Source organism: Danio aesculapii, chromosome 3 (genome assembly GCF_903798145.1).
Source record: "Danio aesculapii chromosome 3, fDanAes4.1, whole genome shotgun sequence".
Taxonomy (NCBI): domain Eukaryota; kingdom Metazoa; phylum Chordata; class Actinopteri; order Cypriniformes; family Danionidae; genus Danio; species Danio aesculapii.
In genome coordinates, this window is record NC_079437.1 from 5,256,555 (window position 1) to 5,276,554 (window position 20,000).

At 35.4% G+C, this 20,000-nt stretch overlaps 1 protein-coding gene across 2 annotated transcripts in view; it reads left to right on the forward strand.

Moving 5' to 3' along the window:
- The window catches only part of LOC130220722 (myosin-9-like), a 102,124-nt gene that overhangs the window by 45,548 nt on the left and 36,576 nt on the right, over window positions 1–20,000 (forward strand). Inside the window, exons 5-15 of one of the 2 annotated variants that reach the window (XM_056452948.1) lie at window positions 464–557; window positions 3,000–3,020; window positions 8,613–8,705; window positions 8,793–8,856; window positions 10,522–10,620; window positions 11,209–11,352; window positions 11,448–11,543; window positions 13,821–14,092; window positions 14,236–14,409; window positions 16,706–16,879; window positions 17,621–17,735. In XM_056452948.1, coding sequence (XP_056308923.1) covers window positions 464–557; window positions 3,000–3,020; window positions 8,613–8,705; window positions 8,793–8,856; window positions 10,522–10,620; window positions 11,209–11,352; window positions 11,448–11,543; window positions 13,821–14,092; window positions 14,236–14,409; window positions 16,706–16,879; window positions 17,621–17,735 — 1,346 coding nt within the window. The remainder of the gene's footprint in view (window positions 1–463; window positions 558–2,999; window positions 3,021–8,612; window positions 8,706–8,792; window positions 8,857–10,521; window positions 10,621–11,208; window positions 11,353–11,447; window positions 11,544–13,820; window positions 14,093–14,235; window positions 14,410–16,705; window positions 16,880–17,620; window positions 17,736–20,000) is intronic. The other variant, XM_056452949.1, reaches the window with a different exon arrangement.

Sequence of the window (20,000 nt, forward strand, 5' to 3'; positions counted from 1 at the left end):
GTGTGTGTGTATATGTGTGAATGCATGTTTTGTTTGTGTGTGTGTTTTGTGTCTTTGTGTTTATATATCTGTGTGTGAATGCATGTTTTGTTTGTCTATATATATATATGTATATGTGTGTGTAAATGTGCGCGTCTTTTTGTTCTTGGTTGTGTGTGTGTGTATTGCATTTTGATTGTGTTTGTGTGTATAAATAAAACGCAAATATATAGGCACATATACATAGACATACATGTGTGTGTGTGTGTGTGTGTGTGGTGTGTGTGTCTGTATGTGTATGTGTATATATATATGTATGTGTATGTGTATATGTATATGTGTGTGTATATATGCATGTGTGTGTGTGTGTGCTTTATGTGTGTATTTGGTATTTATCTTGTATGTGTGTGTGTGTGTGTATGTCTTTTTGTGTCTGTGTGTGTATATAAATATATATATATATAAAACACGTGTGTGTTTTCAGAGGTGAATCTGGAGCTGGAAAGACAGAAAACACCAAGAAGGTCATTCAGTATCTGGCTCACGTGGCGTCATCTCACAAAACCAAGAAAGACCAGGTGTGTGTGTGTGTGTGTGTGTGCGCGCGCACGTTTGTGTGTGTGTTTCTCAGTTCTCCACCCTTCTTTCATCTGCCTTCACATCACATTATCAGGTCAGGAATGTGAAGCAGAAACAGGCCAACACACCCAACACTTCTCATTCTGATGTTACATAAGTCATTTCCTGCTGATGTATGCCATTGGCTCTCCTCACAGTGTTTAATGTGAACAGAATGAAAGAGAGCAGGAAATACTTGAATACTTGACTTTATTTTCCAACAAATGCCCAGTAAAAGGAAACACTTCAGTTTCAGAGTATTAAACTAAATAAAATCACACATTTTATTTCATTTTAATTAATTAATTACATTTATTTATGTTAGTTTTAGTCTAGTTGCAAGTTTAGTTGCTAGTTTACAAAAATCTTGTTAAATAAAATCAAACTAAATATAATTTTTTATTAATATTTAGATTTTTTACTTACAACTTTTATAAACAAAAAGTATATATTTATAATCCTGATAAAGCATATTTCTGCAAATAGACAAATAAAACATTAATAAAGTTCAATCAAATTTGGTATTTTTATTTTTTATTACATTTAATAGAAATGTTTTATTAAAATATTAACAGTTTTTTATTTTATGTTTTTTAATCTTATTTACTTAATTTTCTATTTTTTATTCTTTATTTATTTATTTATTTATTTATTTATTTATTTTGCCTTTAATGAAATTATTGATTTGGTAAGCAGACTTCTCTACTTTATTTATTTATTTATTTATTTATTTATTTATTTATTTATTTATTTATTTACTTGTTTATTTATTTACTTATTTGTTTATTTATTTACTTATTTGTTTATTTATTTACTTATTTGTTTATTTATTTACTTGTTTATTTATTTACCTATTTACTTATTTATTTATTTAATTATTTATTTGCTTATTTGTTTATTTATTTACTTATTTGTTTATTTATTTACTTGTTTATTTATTTACTTGTTTATTTATTTACTTATTTATTTATTTACTTATTTATTTATTTATTTATTTTTTGACTTTTAAAAAAGCCTCTTACACTAGTTTTTAACCACATTTGCATTTACAGAGCTAAATCATGATGCCCAATAATCATCAATAAACAGGGTATCTGCGGGGTCTTAAAAATGCCTTATCTCAAAAGCTAAATTTTAGGTCTTAAAGTCTCAAATCTACTGAAATGTTGTGTTGTAGGTCTTTAATCTGTTTTTATTAAATTAATTTAGTCTCAAAAGTCTTTTCCTTTGTTCATGTCAAGATGCTCAATCTGGCCATTAACACTTACACAATCCCCAATCTCAATAAAACGTTGAACCCTTTCTTTAAAAATAGCGTTTAATTACTTTCCTCACAGTAACATTAGTGTAAAAGTTCTCCATTTATTTACTGCTGAGGATCCTGACCTGAGCTATATTCTTATTATTAAATTATTATGATTATTGTAGACTGATGTGGTTGACAGCTGTGTATTGTTCTGTTCTTGGTAAGGGTGATAGGGTTTGTGTATGAATATATTTGATAAGTAATAAACAAAATTATTATTATTGTGTTATTAAATGTATTAAATTCTAATCATTTTTGAAAGGGCAAGTGAAAATCTGTTTAAACGGGGATATTCGGAAAAAAATCCTTCGCCTTTAGCCCTGCATAAGTCTAATATTTCATTCATAGTAGTCTTAAGTCTTAAATTTAACTTGGTGAAACCTGCAGAAACCCTGATAAAGCTCCTCTCATCTCTCTAGCTCTTCAAGCGCAGGTTTAATAGTGATTTTTATTTTTTTTTGTTTCTCTGTTTTTGATTATTGAAACTATTTGCCTTTAGTAATGAAAATAAAGTGGTTAAATAAAATACTTAGAATCTATTGAACTTGTCTGCGCCGGTGGTGTAGGGGTTAGTGCGTCGACACATGCACTCGGGTGTTCACGGCGACCTGAGTTCGATTCCGCCTCATGGTCCTATGCCGATTCTTCCTCTCTCTCTGCACCTCATGCTTTCCTGTCAATTCTCTCTACTGTCCTATCTAATAAAGGTGAAAACCCCCCCAAAAAATTATTAAAATAAAATAATCTACTGAACTTTATTCCTCAATGGATTATTAAAAATATTCAATAATTATCAATACCAAATATATGATTTATTTTTTATTTGCCCAGCCCTACCATCTAGTCTTTTAATCACATTTGGTTTGTAGAACCTCATTATGACACCCAATAATCATCAATAAAGCTCCTCTCATCTTTCCTGAGCTCTTCTAGAGCAGATTTGATAGTGCGTTTCTCCTGATTTTGCTGGGACGTGTGTTTGTGTGTACATAAGCGCTCCTGCTGTGTGTTAGTGAGCGGATCTCTCTCCCCGCTGGATCTGCCGTTTGCCTCAGAGTGAGAGTAAGTTTGAGTGTTTTTCTCTTTATGTCAACAGAGCAGCTCCGTCCTGTCACATGTGAGTTACATCATCATCATCTTCATCCTCATCATCTTATCTCTCAGTCTGTCTCCTCTCTCTCTCTGCTGGGTGAACAAGCCGAGCTGAAGCTTCATTCAGACTCTTCACACTGAGACTGAAACACACCTCAGACTCCTCAATACAACAATAAACTGAGCATCTGCAAAAACACACACGTGAAGAAAAATCTATGGTTTCCTCTCTAGATGAATAGGGCAGGGTGTCGATTCAGTTGATTCGATTCTGATTTACAAGCTTTTGATTCGATGCGACATTTGAATTGATCATTGAGTTGATTCTGATTTGACTCTCGATTAGTTTTTCGAGTCAATTCTGATGCATTTAATTCTCGAGTCGATTGCGATGTGACTCTTGATTTGGTTCTCAAGTCAATTTCGATGTATTTGATTCTCGATTTGATTCGATTCTGATGTGACTCTAATGTATTTGATTCTTGATTCAGTTCCGATGTGACCCTTTATTTGATTTTCAAGTCTATTCTAGTATGACTCTTGATTTGATTCTAAAGTTGATTCTGATGTAATTGATTCTCAAGTCTTTTCCGATGTGACTCTTAATTTGTTTCTCAATTTGAAACCGATGTGACTCTTTATTTGATTCTCAAGTCGATTATGATGTATTTGATTCTCGATTCGATTCCAATGTGACTCTTGATTCGATTCTCAAGTGAATTCTGATGTATTTTGAGTCTCGATTTGATTCCGATGTGACTCTTGATTTGATTCTCAAGTTCATTCAGATGCATTTGATTCACGATTCGATTCGGATGTGACTTTTGATTTGATTCTCAAATCAATTATTTGTATTGGATTCTCGATTCGATTCTGATGTGACTCTTGATTCGATTCTCAAGTCGATTCTGATGTATTTTGAGTCTCGATTTGATTCCGATGTTGATACTCAAGTCAATTCAGATGTATTTGATTTATGATTCAATTCTGATGGGACTTTGATTTGATTCTCAAGTCAATTCTGGTGTATTTGATTCTTGATTAGATTCTAATGTGACTCTTTATTCGATCCTCAAGTCAATTCTGATGTATTTGATTCTCGATTCGATTCCGATGTGACTCTTGATTTGATTCTCAAGTTGATTCTGATGTATTTTGAGTCTCGATTCGATTCCGATGTGACTCTTGATTTAATTCTAAAGTCAATTCAGATGTATTTGATTCACGATTCAATTTTGATGTGACTTTTGATTTGATTCTCGATTCGATTCCGTTGTGACTCTTGATTCGATTCTCAAGTCAATTCTGATGTATTTTGAGTCTCGATTTGATTCCGATGTGAATTGATTCGATTTTTCAATTCGATTCCAGTATGATGCTCGAATCAAGTGCAGTATAACTATTAGTTAGATTCTTGAGTCGATTGACTCTTGATTGGATTCCTAAGTTATTTCCAATGTATTTGATTCTCAGTTCAGTTTTGTTGTGACTCTTCAGTTGATTCTTGAGTGAATTCCGATATGACTTTTGAATTGAATCTAGAGTCAATACCGATGTGACTCTTAATTTGATTGTCAACTTGAGTCAATTCTCCAGTCAATTCCATTGTATTTGATTCTCGATTCGATTCTGATGTGATTCTTGATTTGATTTATTAATGGTAACACTTTACAATAAGGTTTCATTAGATAATGTATTTATTAACACAAACTATGAACAATACATATACTACAGTATTTATTCATCTTTGTTAACATTAGGTAATGAATATAAAGTCGCTCACTCATGCTAACTCCACAGTGCGGTAACTAGTGTTAACAATAATGTTAAATGTTGAACTATGATTAATAAATGCTGTGCAAGTATTGTTTATGTCCACTAAGATTATAATTTTATCAATACTAGTGGTGCTTCTGCTCACAAAACCTCTGTAGCACTGAATAATCTCTAAAGTAAGTGTGTTTTTGTGGCCAGTGCCGCAGATGAGGAGTGTTACTGCAGATGTTCTCAGTCTGACGGGTCTGAATGCCACCACGCGTCCCTATTCTGTGTTTCTGAGCTCATGGGAACTGGCTTTGGTCAATAAATATGTGTGTATTTCTGCCTCTGGGAGAATAAACAGTGCAGATGGAGACGTCAGCGCTGCAGGAATGAACCCTGCTGTTTTACAAGAACATGTGAAGCGGAGCACATGCTAACGTGATTCAACAAGATGACCATTGTTTCTGTGTGCGTCCTGCAAATCTGGACTTAAAGGAACAGCCGGTGCTTGTTAAAGAAAGAGTTCACATCAAAAATATTAGTGTTTTTGAACCATACTATAGTAAATTGTCTTATATTGCATTTATTATAGTCTTTAGTCTGCAGCATACTGTAGTAGTATAACCTAATAATACTAATAGATACTGTATAATAATTTAGTTTTTACTGCAGTAAACTGCTTTATTGTAGTGTAATATACCCTATAGTTGTTGAAAACTACAGTATTGGGTCATTTGTTTCTATTACTATAGTTATGTTACCATGGAACCTATAGAATTGCGACAACAGAATTATCACAACACTCTAATTACTGTTGTTGTTACTATAGCAACTTTAGAATCACTACAACAGACTAATTAATATTGTTGTTTCCATAGAAACTATAGAATTACCCCGACAGACTAATATTGTTGTTACCATAGCAACTATAGAATTACCACAACGGACTAATTACTGTTGTTGTTACCATAGCAACTATAGAATTGCCACAACAGACTAATTATGATTGTTGTTACCATAGCAACTATAGAATTGCCATGGCAGTCTAACTACAATTGTTATGTTACCATAGCGACTATATAATAACCACAACATACAAATGACTATTGTTGTTACTATAGCAACTATAAAGTTACCACAACAGAATAATTGCTGTTGTTGTTACCATAGCAACTATATCATTACCACAACCAACTAATTACTGTTGTTGTTAGTATAGCAACTATAGAATTGCCACAACAGACTAATTAATATTGTTGTTACCATAGCAACTATAGTATTACTACAACAGACTAATTAATATTGTTGTTACCCTAGCAACTATAGAGTTGCCACAACAGACTAATTACTATTGCTGTTACTATAGCATCTATAGCAGTGGTGGGCAAACTTGATCCTGGAGGGCCGGGGTCCTGCATAGTTTAGCTCCAACACTTATCAAAAATACCTGAACATGCTGATCAGTGTCTTCATGATCACTAGAAAATTCTACAAGCAGGTGTGTTTGATTAGAGTTGGAGCTAAACTGTGCAGGACACCGGCCCTCCAGGACTGAGTTTGCCCACCCCTGGTCTATAGATTTACCACAGCAGACTAAATACTATTGTTGTTGTTGTTACCATAGCAACTATAGTATTACCACAACAGACTAACTACTGTTATGTTACCATAGCAACTATATCATTACCACAACTGACTAATTACTGTTGTTGTCGTCACTATAGCAACTATAGATTTACCACAACAGGCTAATTACTATTGTTTTGCTACCATAGCAACTATATAGTTACCACTACAGACAAATTACTATTGTTTTGCTACCATAGCAACTATAGAGTTACCACTACAGACAAATTACTATTGTTTTGCTACCATAGCAACTATATAGTTACCACTACAGACAAATTACTATTGTTTTGCTACCATAGCAACTATATAGTTACCACTACAGACAAATTACTATTGTTTTGCTACCATAGCAACTATATAGTTAGCACTACAGACAAATTACTATTGTTTTGCTACCATAGCAACTATAGAGTTACCACTACAGACAAATGACTATTGTTTTGCTACCATAGCAACTATATAGTTACCACTACAGACAAATTACTATTGTTTTGCTACCATAGCAACTATATAGTTACCACTACAGACAAATTACTATTGTTTTGCTACCATAGCAACTATATAGTTACCACTACAGACAAATTACTATTGTTTTGCTACCATAGCAACTATATAGTTACCACTACAGACCAATTACTATTGTTTTGCTACCATAGCAACTATATAGTTACCACTACAGACAAATTACTATTGTTTTGCTACCATAGCAACTATATAGTTACCACTACAGACAAATTACTATTGTTTTGCTACCATAGCAACTATATAGTTACCACTACAGACAAATTACTATTGTTTTGCTACCATAGCAACTATATAGTTACCATTACAGACAAATTACTATTGTTTTGCTACCATAGCTACTATATAGTTACCATTACAGACAAATTACTATTGTTTTGCTACCATAGCTACTATATAGTTAGCACAGCAGACAAATTACTATTGTTCTTACCATAGCAATTATAGAATTACCACAATAGGCTAGTTACTATTGTTGTTACCATAGCAACTATAAAATTACCACAACAGACCAATTAAGATTGTTGTTACAATAGCAACTATAGAATTACCACGCCAAATTAGTTCAAGTACATTTACTATAGTATGGTTTTAAAACACCATTTCTTTCAAACTCAAGTGATTCCGTCAGTTCTCAAGTGGTTCCAAACATTTAAGATTTTTGCTTTTCTGCTGAGCACAAAAGAAGATATTGTGAAGAATGTTGGGTACTGGTAGCCATTGACTACCATACGGAAATAAATACTATAGAAGTAAATGGCTTCAATTTCCAGCTTTTTTCACAATATGTTATTATATGCAGAGTTTGATCGAATGATGACAGAATTCATTTTGTGAGGTGAAAAAATTCTTTAAATGTAAACATTTGTTCTGAAATGTGTTTTGATTGGTGGAGGCTTTATGTAAATGAGATGGTGACTGTTAGGTATTATATATAATTGTGAAATGTGTTATTCTTTTAAAGTCATTTATTTTTATTGTTCAGTTTTTGTTTTTATGTAGGCTGATTTAATATTGTTTATTATTTTTACAACCAAATATACTAGTTTAGTTTTTATTCGTAATTTAAATTAGCTTTTATTAAGTTTTCCCTAAATGTTTTTGTTTTCGTTAATATATTTGCAGTTTTTATTTCAATTTCTGTAATTAATTTATTAATTCAACAAAATTCAGTTGGTCTATTTATTTTAGTGTAGTTATTTTCAAGATGTTATTGTATAAATCATTTTAATTTGATTAATTAAGAATTTAATGATTTGAATTTGAGTTCGCTGTTGTAACATTCATAAAGAAACTACTGAACATTGTGTTTATCTGTAAAGTGAGTGAGGGTTTGTGTGTTATATATGAGGTGAGTGTGTAAGGACAGTGTTTCTGTGTGTTCAGGGGTGACGGGACGCTCTCTTTACTGGTGTTTTGGGATTGTAATCAGAATATGTGCTTATCCATGTGTGCGTTTTGGCTTATTTGCTCCTGTGCGGGACACTTTTGATGCTGTTTGAGCTGAACCAAGTGACCCTGTGATTGGTCGGTTTAAAATTAGCTGTGCTGTGATTGATGCGTTTGAGCTCATAATTGGTGTATCTGAGCTCTGCTGCTCTGTGATTGGTGCACTTAAGCTGAATTGTGCTCAGCTCAAGCTGATCTGAGCTGTGATTGGTGCGTTTGAGCTGAACTGAGCTGCGATTGGTTTGTTTGAGCGCAGGGCGAGCTGGAGAAGCAGCTGCTGCAGGCAAACCCGATCCTGGAGGCCTTCGGAAACGCCAAGACCGTCAAAAACGACAACTCTTCTCGATTCGTAAGACTCTCTCGCTTTATAGCCATCTTATTTCAGTCCCAGTGTAAATACATGTCCAACTGATCTTTTATCTGTTCTGTGCTTCAGGGCAAATTCATCAGGATCAACTTTGACGTCAACGGCTACATCGTTGGAGCCAATATTGAAACATGTATCCTTATGAGCTGCTTAATATGCTTTAAAACTCAGGGTCATTACCTCTGGGATAAGGGATTGCTGGCTTATTTGCATATTTATGAGGTCAATCACATTTATTGGAGGATTTAAAGCCCATTGCAGATGTTTACACTGCAAAAAAGGCTTTTTTTACTTAGTTTTTGTCTTGTTTCTAGTCCAAATGTTTACAAATTCTTAAATCAAGAAGCATTTGCTAGACAACAAAAACATAGAGTCTTGTTTTATGAAATAATAAGTCAAAATTAAGTGAGTTTTTCCTTAAAACAAGCAAAATAATCAGCCAATGGGGTAAACTAAATCTTGTTTTTCATTTTGACGTAAGATTGATTTTGCTTATCCCATTGGCAGATTATTCAGCTTGTTTCAAGGAAAAGCTCACTTAATTCTGACATATTATTTCTGAAGACAAGACAATATTGTTTGGATGTCTAGAAAATGCTTCTTGATGTAATAATTTTTAGATATTTGGACTAGAATCAACAAAAGAAATCGAAGGCAGTGCATGACTTCTTGACTTCTTCCACTGAAAATAAAAATAATTGTAAATGCAGATTAACAGGTTGTCATCATTTGATATTGTATTACAATTAAAAATTCTGTCACACACAGACATCGTCACCAAGTATAAATCTGATGGAAGACTTTCTCATACAGAGCCCTTGGCTAGAATTATGCATCATAGGATTTACATTATAGAGAGAAATAACAGATAAACCAAGACTGCTGTTCGGATAAACAGCTCTCTTTAATAGTTCAGCATGCTTTCACTTTCGTATTTGACATGAAATGGACGTTTACTGGTAGGAATGATGACATCCCGCCCTACTAATCGTTCTCTCTTTATATAGCCGTATATGCCTGTTACATAAGCGTAATATGCTGTGATATAGCCTGGTTCAGTAGTTCATTGGATCATAGTGCTTTCTCACTACAATCGATCTTCTCCCGAGCTCATTTCAATAGAGCCGAGACTTCGTCAAGGCGATCTCGGACGGGATGTTTTGGCGCAGATCAGAGTGCGATTGCTGAATTCACACATACCGCGGTAAAGATGCAAACACAACAGGTTCCCAAACAAACGTTTAGGTGTGAAAGCACCCTAAATTAGTAAATTCTCTTGAAAGGAAATCCAATCGGGTCTTAAAAGTCCTTAATTGCTTTTTAGTAAACTAGGCCTTAAATTCTTATATCAAAGCAGCGCATTTTAAATTCATATGATCATGACTATAATTTACATGAGGGTTTTTTCCCTTGTGTTTTATTTTAAAGTGAAGCGTAAGCTCAATTTTTGCAGTGAAGATCATCATTTTTTCCCTTTATTTCTTTAGTTAGTCTTAAAGTTCTTTAAAAAGTCTTACATTTCTTACATTTTACAAGTCTAAAATGGCCTTTTTTGCAGTATAAACCTCATTGACCTCATAAATATGCAAATGAGCCAGCACTCTGTTACAGGAACCCTGAAAGACTCATTTTTTATTTCTACATATAGGTCATGAACAATTAATCAGGCAGTTGTGATTGGCTGCTTGTTCTTCGTGTGATGGTGATGCTCTGAAAATGTCTTAAATACAGCTGCTAGTCATTAAAAACGAAATGCATCATGTGATAAAATGAGTCTGACCTTGACTCTAATGGTCAGACCTGTTGGAGAAGTCCCGCGCCATCCGTCAGGCTAAAGAAGAGCGAACCTTCCACATGTTCTACTACATGCTGACCGGCGTTGGAGACAAACTTCGCTGTGAGCGTCTGCACTGCTTTTACATCAAACGTGCACATACAGTTAGAGTCAGAGTTATTCGACTGCCCTCTTTCACATATTTCAGGAAATTTTCACAGTATTTCCTATAATATTTTTTCTTCTGGAGAAAGTCTTATTTGTTTTATTTCTGATAAAATAAAAGCAGTTTTTAATTGTTTTAAAGCCATTTTAAGGTCAATATTATTAGCCCCCTTAAGCAATATTAGTTTTGGATTGTCTCCAGAACAAACCACTGTTATACAATGACTTGCCTAATTACCCTAACTTTACCCTAATTAACCTAGTTAATCCTTTAAATGTCACTTTAAGCTGAATACTAGTGTCTTGAAGAATATCTAGTCTAATATTATTTACTGTCATCATGGAGACCAGAAAATAAATCAGTTATTAGAGATGAGTTATTACAACTATTATGATTAGAGATGTGCTCTGAACAGTTCTTTGGTGGGGCAAATAATTCTGACTTCATCTGTAAATGTTTACAGTCTTCATACAAAGATGCTAATATATGTTAATATAAATTATGCAAAGATTGTTAATATAAATTATACAAATTTGCTTCATCAGCTGAGCTGTGTCTCGAGGGCTACAATAAGTACCGGTTCCTGTCCAATGGGAACGTGACCATCCCGGGACAGCAGGACCGAGACATGTACGTGGAGACTGTGGAGGCCATGAGGATTATGGGCTTCTCTGAGGAGGAGCATGTCGGTGTGTATAAACAGTAGAGCTGCTCATAATTGTGACTTATTTTCAGCTAGAGGTTTGAGGTTTTTCATTGTGTGTTTGTGTGTCGCCCCCTGCAGGTCTGCTGAGGGTTATTTCATCTGTGCTGCAGCTGGGTAACATGTCCTTCAAGAAGGAGCGTCACTCTGACCAGGCCTCCATGCCTGATGACACTGGTAAATAAATACACCGGTTATGACTGTTAAAATGCATCCATTAGGTCTCCTGTAGCTTTGTTGACATCATAAAGATACCAGGTGGTTTACATGACTTCTGGCAGATTTAAACTGGTGTGTAAAAACTGGTCATTAGCTAATCTAAACTGGTCATAAAATTATATCATCTAGTCTAATTTGGCCTAGGTTGGTCATTACCTTTAAAAACAATGGTAATTAGCTACTCTATACTGACCATTAACTGGTCTGGCTGTTCCAGAGTACCTGGTCTAATGTCTAAACTGTCATTAGCCTTTCCAAACTAGTTAACAATTGTTAGTAGTAATTGTTAGCACACAAATTGATTAAATGGTTATTAGTTTGTTCAAAAATTGTATTAGTTGGACTAGCTTGTCAAAAACTAACTTGGTCTTGGTCTAGCTTGGTTATTAGCCAGTCCAGCTGGTAAAAAAAAACAAACAATTTAGCTGATTGAAATTTCTGTATGTTGGTAATTTGGACAAAAACAATATTAGCTGGTCAAAATTAGTCATTCGGACCATTAACTGGTTTAAGACTGGCCATTAACTTGTCTGACATGGTAAAAATTGTTATTAGCTGGTCCAAACTGGCCAAAAATTGCAATTAGCTTGTCCAGACTTGATGACAATGGTCATTAGATTGTCAAATATGGTAATTAGCTGCTACAAACTGACCGTTAACTGGTCCAGGCTGTTCAAGAGTTTTCATTACCTGGTCTGATCTGGTCAGAATTGTTATTAGCTGGTCATTAACTTGTCCAGAGTGGTCCAAGATGGTCATTTGGTCATCAGTTGGCTCAAGCTGGCCAAACTTGGTCAATCGTCATTCCAAACTAGTTAACATTTGTTAATAGCTGGTACAAGCTGGTTGAAAATTGTTATTAACCATTCTAAACTTGTTGAAATTGGTTATAAGCTGGTCCAGAAATATTATTGGTTGGTCAAACTTGTCAAAAATGTCCATTCAGTCATTAGCTGGTCCAAACTGGCCAAAAAATGGACATTTACTAGACTAAAATTCTTAACATTTGCTTGTAGCTGGTACAAACTGGCTGAAAATGGTCATTAGCTGCTCCAAAAATGGTATTAGTTGGAATAACTTGTCAAAAATGGTCACTTGGTTATTAACAAGTTCAAAAATGGTAGTTAGTTGCTACATACTGACCTTTAACTGGTCCAGGCTGTTCAAAGGTGTTCATTAACTAGTCTGACCTGGTCAAAATTGATATCAGCTGGTCCAAAATGGTCCTTTGGTTATTAGCAAGTTCTTGCTGGTCAAATATTGTCATTAACGTGTCCAAACTGGTCAAAAACAGTCATTAGCTGCTCCATCTGGCCTGAATGGTTAGCTGTTGATTCTGGTGGCTATTTCAAACTTGTTAAAATGGTTAGTAGCTGGTCCACAAATATTATTGTCTGGTCTAACTTGTCAAAAATGTTCATTCAGCCATAAGCTGGTCCAAATTGACCAAAAATGGTCATGTGGTTATTGGCTGGTCCAAACTGGTTAAATTAGTTGGTAATTTGGACATTAGCTTATTCAAGTTAGCTGAAAATTTGAGATTAGCTTACAAGACTTGACAGTGAGTTATTTGTTTGTCAAAAATGGTAATAAGTGGCTCCAGCCTGTTCAAGAGTAGTCATTAACTGGTCTGACCTGGTCAAAAGTGTCATTAGCTGTTTAAAATAGTCAATAACTTTTCCAAACTGGTAATTTGGCCATTACTGGTTTAAGCAGGCCAAAAATGGACATTTACTAGTCTAAAATGGTTATCAGTTGTTTGTAACTGGTGCAAACTGGTTGAAAATGGTCATTAGTTGGTCCAAAAAAATTTTAATAGTTGGAATTAGCTAATTCAAAAATGGGAATTAGCTGCTACAAACTGACCACTGACTGGTCCAGGCTGTTCAAGAGTATCCATTAACTAGTCTGATCTGGTCAAAATTGTTATTAACTGGTCAGAATTGGTCAATAACTTGTCCAGAGTGGTCAAAAATGGTTATAAGCTGGTCAATAATTGTAATTAACTTGTACAAACTGGTCAAAAATATTCATTAGCTGCTCTAAACTGGCTTGAATGTTTAATAAGTTCCACTTCCAGCTAGTCAGGTGAAAGTCTAACCAAAACGGAAATGGAAAACCAATTTATTCCACTCTCAGATAATGCATAAATCTCAGTTTTCAAATGTTGACACTTTTGACTGGTTTTGTGGTCCAGGGTCACATTTCTTAACTTTTCTCCATCCCCTTATTCAGCCGCCCAAAAAGTGTGCCATCTGATGGGCATGAATGTGACCGATTTCACCCGCGCCATCCTATCGCCCCGGATTAAAGTGGGCCGGGACTACGTGCAGAAGGCACAGACGCAGGAGCAGGCCGAGTTTGCAGTGGAGGCTCTGGCTAAAGCCACGTACGAGAGGATGTTTCGCTGGCTGGTGATGCGCATCAACAAAGCTCTGGATAAGACCAAACGTCAGGGCGCATCCTTCATCGGCATCCTGGACATCGCTGGCTTTGAGATCTTTGAGGTACAGAACGATCCATAAACTTACCCGTGGTGGACAGTAGCTTAAGTGTTTTTATTTTACTACTGTACTTAACTACATTGGCAACTTGCAGAGACATTACCCACAATTCCTTGCAGTGAAGTTGTATTTGTTTGTCTCCACAGCTGAACTCTTTCGAGCAGTTGTGCATCAACTACACCAACGAGAAGCTCCAGCAGCTGTTCAACCACACTATGTTCATCCTGGAGCAGGAGGAGTACCAGCGTGAGGGCATCGAGTGGAGCTTCATTGACTTTGGTCTCGACCTGCAGCCCTGCATCGACCTCATCGAGAAACCCGTGAGTAACTCAGAAAAACAACCTGATCCATTTTCAGGATTTTCTGTGATTATGTTTAGCCCATGGTAACAGAGTTGAAGGAAGGTAACAGAGTTGACTGACACCAGTAACAGAGTTGAAGGAAGGAAACAGAGTTGAATGACAGTAACAGAGTTGAAGGAAGGTAACAGAGTTGACTGGCACCAGTAACAGAGTTGAAGGAAGGTAACAGAGTTGATTGACAGTAACAGAGTTGAGGGAAGGTAACGGAGTTGATTGACAGTAACAGAGTTGAGGGAAGGTAACGGAGTTGACTGACAGTAACAGAGTTGAGGGAAGGTAACGGAGTTGACTGACAGTAACAGAGTTGAGGGAAGGTAAAAGAGTTGATTGACTAACAAAGTTGAGGGAAGGTAACAGAGTTGACTGACCGTAACATAGTTGACGGTTAATGGTAACAGAGTTGAAGGACGATAACAGAGTTGACTGACACTGGTAACAGAGTTGAAGGAAGGAAACAGAGTTGACTGACACCAGTAACAGAGTTGAAGGAAGGTAACGGAGTTGATTGACAGTAACAGAGTTGAGGGAAGGTAACGGAGTTGACTGACAGTAACAGAGTTGAGGGAAGGTAACGGAGTTGACTGACAGTAACAGAGTTGAGGGAAAGTAACGGAGTTGACTGACAGTAACAGAGTTGAGGGAAGGTAAAAGAGTTGATTGACTAACAAAGTTGAGGGAAGGTAACAGAGTTGACTGACCGTAACATAGTTGACGGTTAATGGTAACAGAGTTGAAGGACGATAACAGAGTTGACTGACACTGGTAACAGAGTTGACTGTTACCGGAACAGAGCTAAAGGAAGGCATCCGAGTTGATGGTTACTGGTAACAGAGTTGACTGTTACCGTAACAGAGTTGACAGTTACTGGTAACAGAGTTGAAGGAAGGAAACAGAGTTGACTGACACCAGTAACAGAGTTGAAGGAAAGTAACAGAGTTGAAGAAAGGAAACAGAGTTGACTGACAGTTACAGAGTTGAAGGAAGGTAACAGATTTGACTGGCAGTAACAGAGTTGAAGGAAGGTAACAGATTTGACTGACAGTAACAGAGTTGACGGTTTATGGTAACAGAGTTGAAGGACGATAACAGAGTTGACTGACACCGGTGACAGAGTTGACTGTTACCGGCAACTGAATTGAAGGAAGGTAATCGAGTTGACTAACACTGGTAACAGAGTTGACGTTTACCGGTAATGGAGTTGAAGAAAGGTAATAGAGTTGACAGTTACCATAACAGAGCTAAAGGAAGGCATCTGAGTTGATGGTTACTGGTAAAAGAGTTGACAGTTACTGGTAACAGAGTTGACGGAAGGTAACAGAGTTGAAGGAAATTAACAGAGTTGACTGAAACCGGTAGCAGAGTAGAAGGAAGTTAACAGAGTTGACTGTTAAAGTTGACAGTAACCGGTAACAAAGTTAAGTAACACCAGTAACATAGTTGACTAATTGTAACAGACAGTTACTGTTAACAGAGTTACGGTAACAGATTTACAAGAAGGGAACAGAGTTGACTGACAATGACAGAGTTGAAGATTACTGGTTAGAGAGTTGACAGTTACGGGTAACAGAGCTGACGGTTACCGGTAACCGACTTGAAGGAAGGTAGCAAAGTTGACGGTTACCGTAACAGAGTTGATGGTTACTGGTAACTAAGTTGACGATTACTGGTATCAGAGTTGGCGGTTACCCTAACAGAGTTGATGGTTACTGGTATTAGAGTTGACGGTTACCTTAACAGAGTTGAAGGAAGGTAACGGAGTTGACTAACAATAACAGAATTTGACAGTTACCACTTAACAGAGGTGACATTTTCCTGCATTTTGTGGTGCTAACCTCAAACCAGACTGCACCTGGAATGTCTGAAACTCAATTATATGTATTTTCATCATATTATTGTTTTTTTAAAGGTGAATGAGAATATCACAGTAACAGAGTTGACACAATCTACTATTGGTGTATCCTAAACCTTTTGCACAAATGAATGAGAGAAGATTAAGGACACTCATTAGTGCAGTCATGAGTTTGACATCACTTGGAGCAAGTCACATGCTTTTTCCATCAGTGCTTTACAGATTGATCTGCCTCTTAATAACTGATGTAACAGAGTTGACCGCATTATTTGTGTTACTGTTCAAAACCGTTTCTGAAAATAATAGAAGATTTATCTAGGATGTACCAGCAATTCTAGCATCAGCCATGTTTAAGATTAGGAATTAAGATCCTGGAATCCATTATTTTATTGTTTGTTTTTGCAGGCGAGTCCTCCGGGAATCCTGGCTCTCCTGGACGAGGAGTGCTGGTTCCCTAAAGCCACAGATAAGAGTTTCGTGGAGAAGGTCCTGCAGGAGCAGGGGACGCATCCCAAATTCCACAAACCCAAGAAACTGAAGGACGAGGCAGATTTCTGCATCATCCACTATGCTGGAAAGGTGAATACTGTGCTCTTCTGCTTAAGATACTGTTAAAGGGGACCTATTATGGCACTTTTTTTTTTTACAAGATCCAAAAGTCTCTGATGTCTCTAGAGTGTGTGTGTGACGTTTCAGCTCAAAATACCACATAAATAATGTTGTATAACTCTCTGAAACTGACCCTTTTGGGTTTTGATCCTAATTGTGGTGTTTTGGCGACCGTCGCTTTAAATGCAAATGAGATTGTGCTCTTTTCAAAGAGGGCGGAGCTACAAATGCCTGTGTGTCAGCACAGCGGCAGTGAACATCAGTGTGTGCTTCATACGTCTGTCTGTGCATGGAGACTCCTGTTGCTGTTCATTTGTGCTTCATTTAAAACTGCAGACTGTTTTCATCAAGTCTGATTATAAACAAATACAATTAATTAATGTTTACCATTAGAGGCTGGATATATTCACACACTGCGATTGTGTTTAAACCCTTTATAAAAGTGATTTTTGCATAATAGATCACCTTTAAACCTAAATTCATTCAGACACCTTCAACATTTCTCATATTATCACTGTATATTCACTATATTCACTATAGTTTAGTTAATGGTGATCAAATATGAGCAGAAACGGAACAAATGAATCTTAAAAATGTCTTGGACCCGCTAGTAAAACACTATCTAAAACTGTATCTGGAATCTGAATGCATTTAAAGTTAGACTGCGTATGTGATTTGACACTTTTAAATGTGTGTAACTGTGTTTGTCAGGTGGATTATAAGGCAGATGAATGGCTGATGAAGAACATGGACCCGCTGAATGATAACGTGGCCACTTTACTCAATCAGTCCACGGATAGATTTGTGTCTGAGCTGTGGAAAGACGGTGAGTTTCAGCTTTATGATCAACATTATAGCAGCAGCAGCAACTGTGATCGTAGGGCTGGACGATCCACTGAAAACCTAATTCACAACCTCTAACTCACTGAATTTCCGTCATGGTCAATTATATAGATTTTTAATTATAGACATTTAAAACACCAGTCTAAAGGACAGGCAAGTTATTATTTCCAACTTTTTTTCACATAGCATTTTTAAAAATGATATTTATAAATACAAGAATTTTTTTCCTGTCATGTGTTGGTTATTTTTGACTTATATTTTGGCTAGTTGTTGTGTTTATTTTTAGTATATTGTACAATAATTCAGTTATTTTTCACGAAACATCTTCATTTCAAGCAGTCTGTGCTTTGGTTTCAGTTGTTCAAATTATTGATCAAATAACCATAAATAGTTTCCATAAAAACTATTTTAATATTGCATATATAAAAAATGCAGAACAAAATACCATATATATATATATATATATATATATATATATATATATATATATATATATATATATATATATATATATATATATATATATATATATATATATAGTTAAAAAATATCCCACCTCATATAGTTGAGTATATTTATAGATCTATAGCTATGAGGGCTAAATAAACCAATAAATCAATAAACATATTTAAATTAGTATTCTCAAACTATTAATCACATCCAAAATACAAAGTTGGATTGGCCACACTTTATTTTGATGGTCTGTTTGTTGAATTTAAGTTACATTGCATCTAATTCTCATTAGATTATAAGTAGACCGTTAGGTTAGGGTTGGTGTAAGTTGACATGTACTTGTTAAGTTTCTTATAGTCAGTTAAATGTCTGTTGAAGGAGCAGAATCAGCAGATATTAAGCAGACAGTCTACTAATACTCAAATGGACTATCAAAATAAAGTGGTAGCGTTGGATTTTCATAATATTTAATAATTTGTACTATGCATATTTATTAAGGATGAATATACAGTATGAATACACAAATACATGTATATAGTTGAGAGAATATATTAACATATATTATTTATTTAAACTTAATTGTATTAAATGTACATGTTTAATATAAACAAACATTTTCTTAATTATATAAAAAGAGAAATGCGTGTATATTTTGGAGAAAATGTCTAAAAATATATATATTAAAATGCATTTATACTTGGATTGAATATAAGTTTTGAATATATAATAATCGTTTTCTCCAATATATGAATACACACATTTGAATAAATGTTTATTTGTATTTAAAATCTAAATTTAATACAGATATAAATGTATTTTATTATTAAACATTTTTGTGTTATATGTGGTCATTTATAGTACGTGCTTATATATATGTAAATACAAACTATTATTTTGGATCGCGATTGTTTGACAGCACTATTATTCATTTAAAATAAGATACTTAATACTTGTAATGGAGTTAAAATTGTTACTAACTAAGAACAACAGTTTCGAGCTCATCTCTTTTAATGCATGACCACCATTTACCATTCACAACCAAAACAATGGCTGAGTTTGAAATTGCATACCTCCATACTATATAGTGCTTTAAAATCAGTATGCGAGCCGAGTAGTATGTACGAATTCACAGATGTCAAAAAACAGTATGCGAGAAGTTCCTGGATGACCTATTACTTCCGTCGAGATGCTGAAGTGCGCATCTGATGGATATTACACTATTCCATGATGCACCATGAGCAACATAACTGACGCGGATATGTCACGTGATGATGACAAAATGGCGGATGTAGTTCCAAAATGGCCGAGTTCCATTCATACTGCTCACATGCATGCTGTAAAGAATGTACTTTTCCAATGGGCGAGTAGTACGTTTAAATTCAAATGCAGTACCTACTAAGTAGTAGGTGATTTTGGACGCAGCCATTGACTCCTGCTTACACAGGAAGCGACCTTTCACATAGTATGAAGGTTCTCGCCTTTCTTTCCATGCGCTATACACACACACCACCACCAATTATGTCATAACCAACCATTTAACTTAACAAAATCTTCAGTTAATCAATGTTTTAGTTTCACCTGATGTCGTCCAGCCCTGCATGAAGTCCTGCTAATGTTTCAACACTCTGGGCGTCTTTTTTTTTGTTTCTCTCTCTGGAAACTGACCGGATTTGTTCTCTTCTGCTCGTGTCGTTGGTGTTCGCTCCTCTTTTATTCTCCATTCCTCCATGCGTCCCTTGTTTTTTGTCCTCTTGGGCCTTTATTCTGTCCATCCCGTCTGTCCGAATCTCTCTCA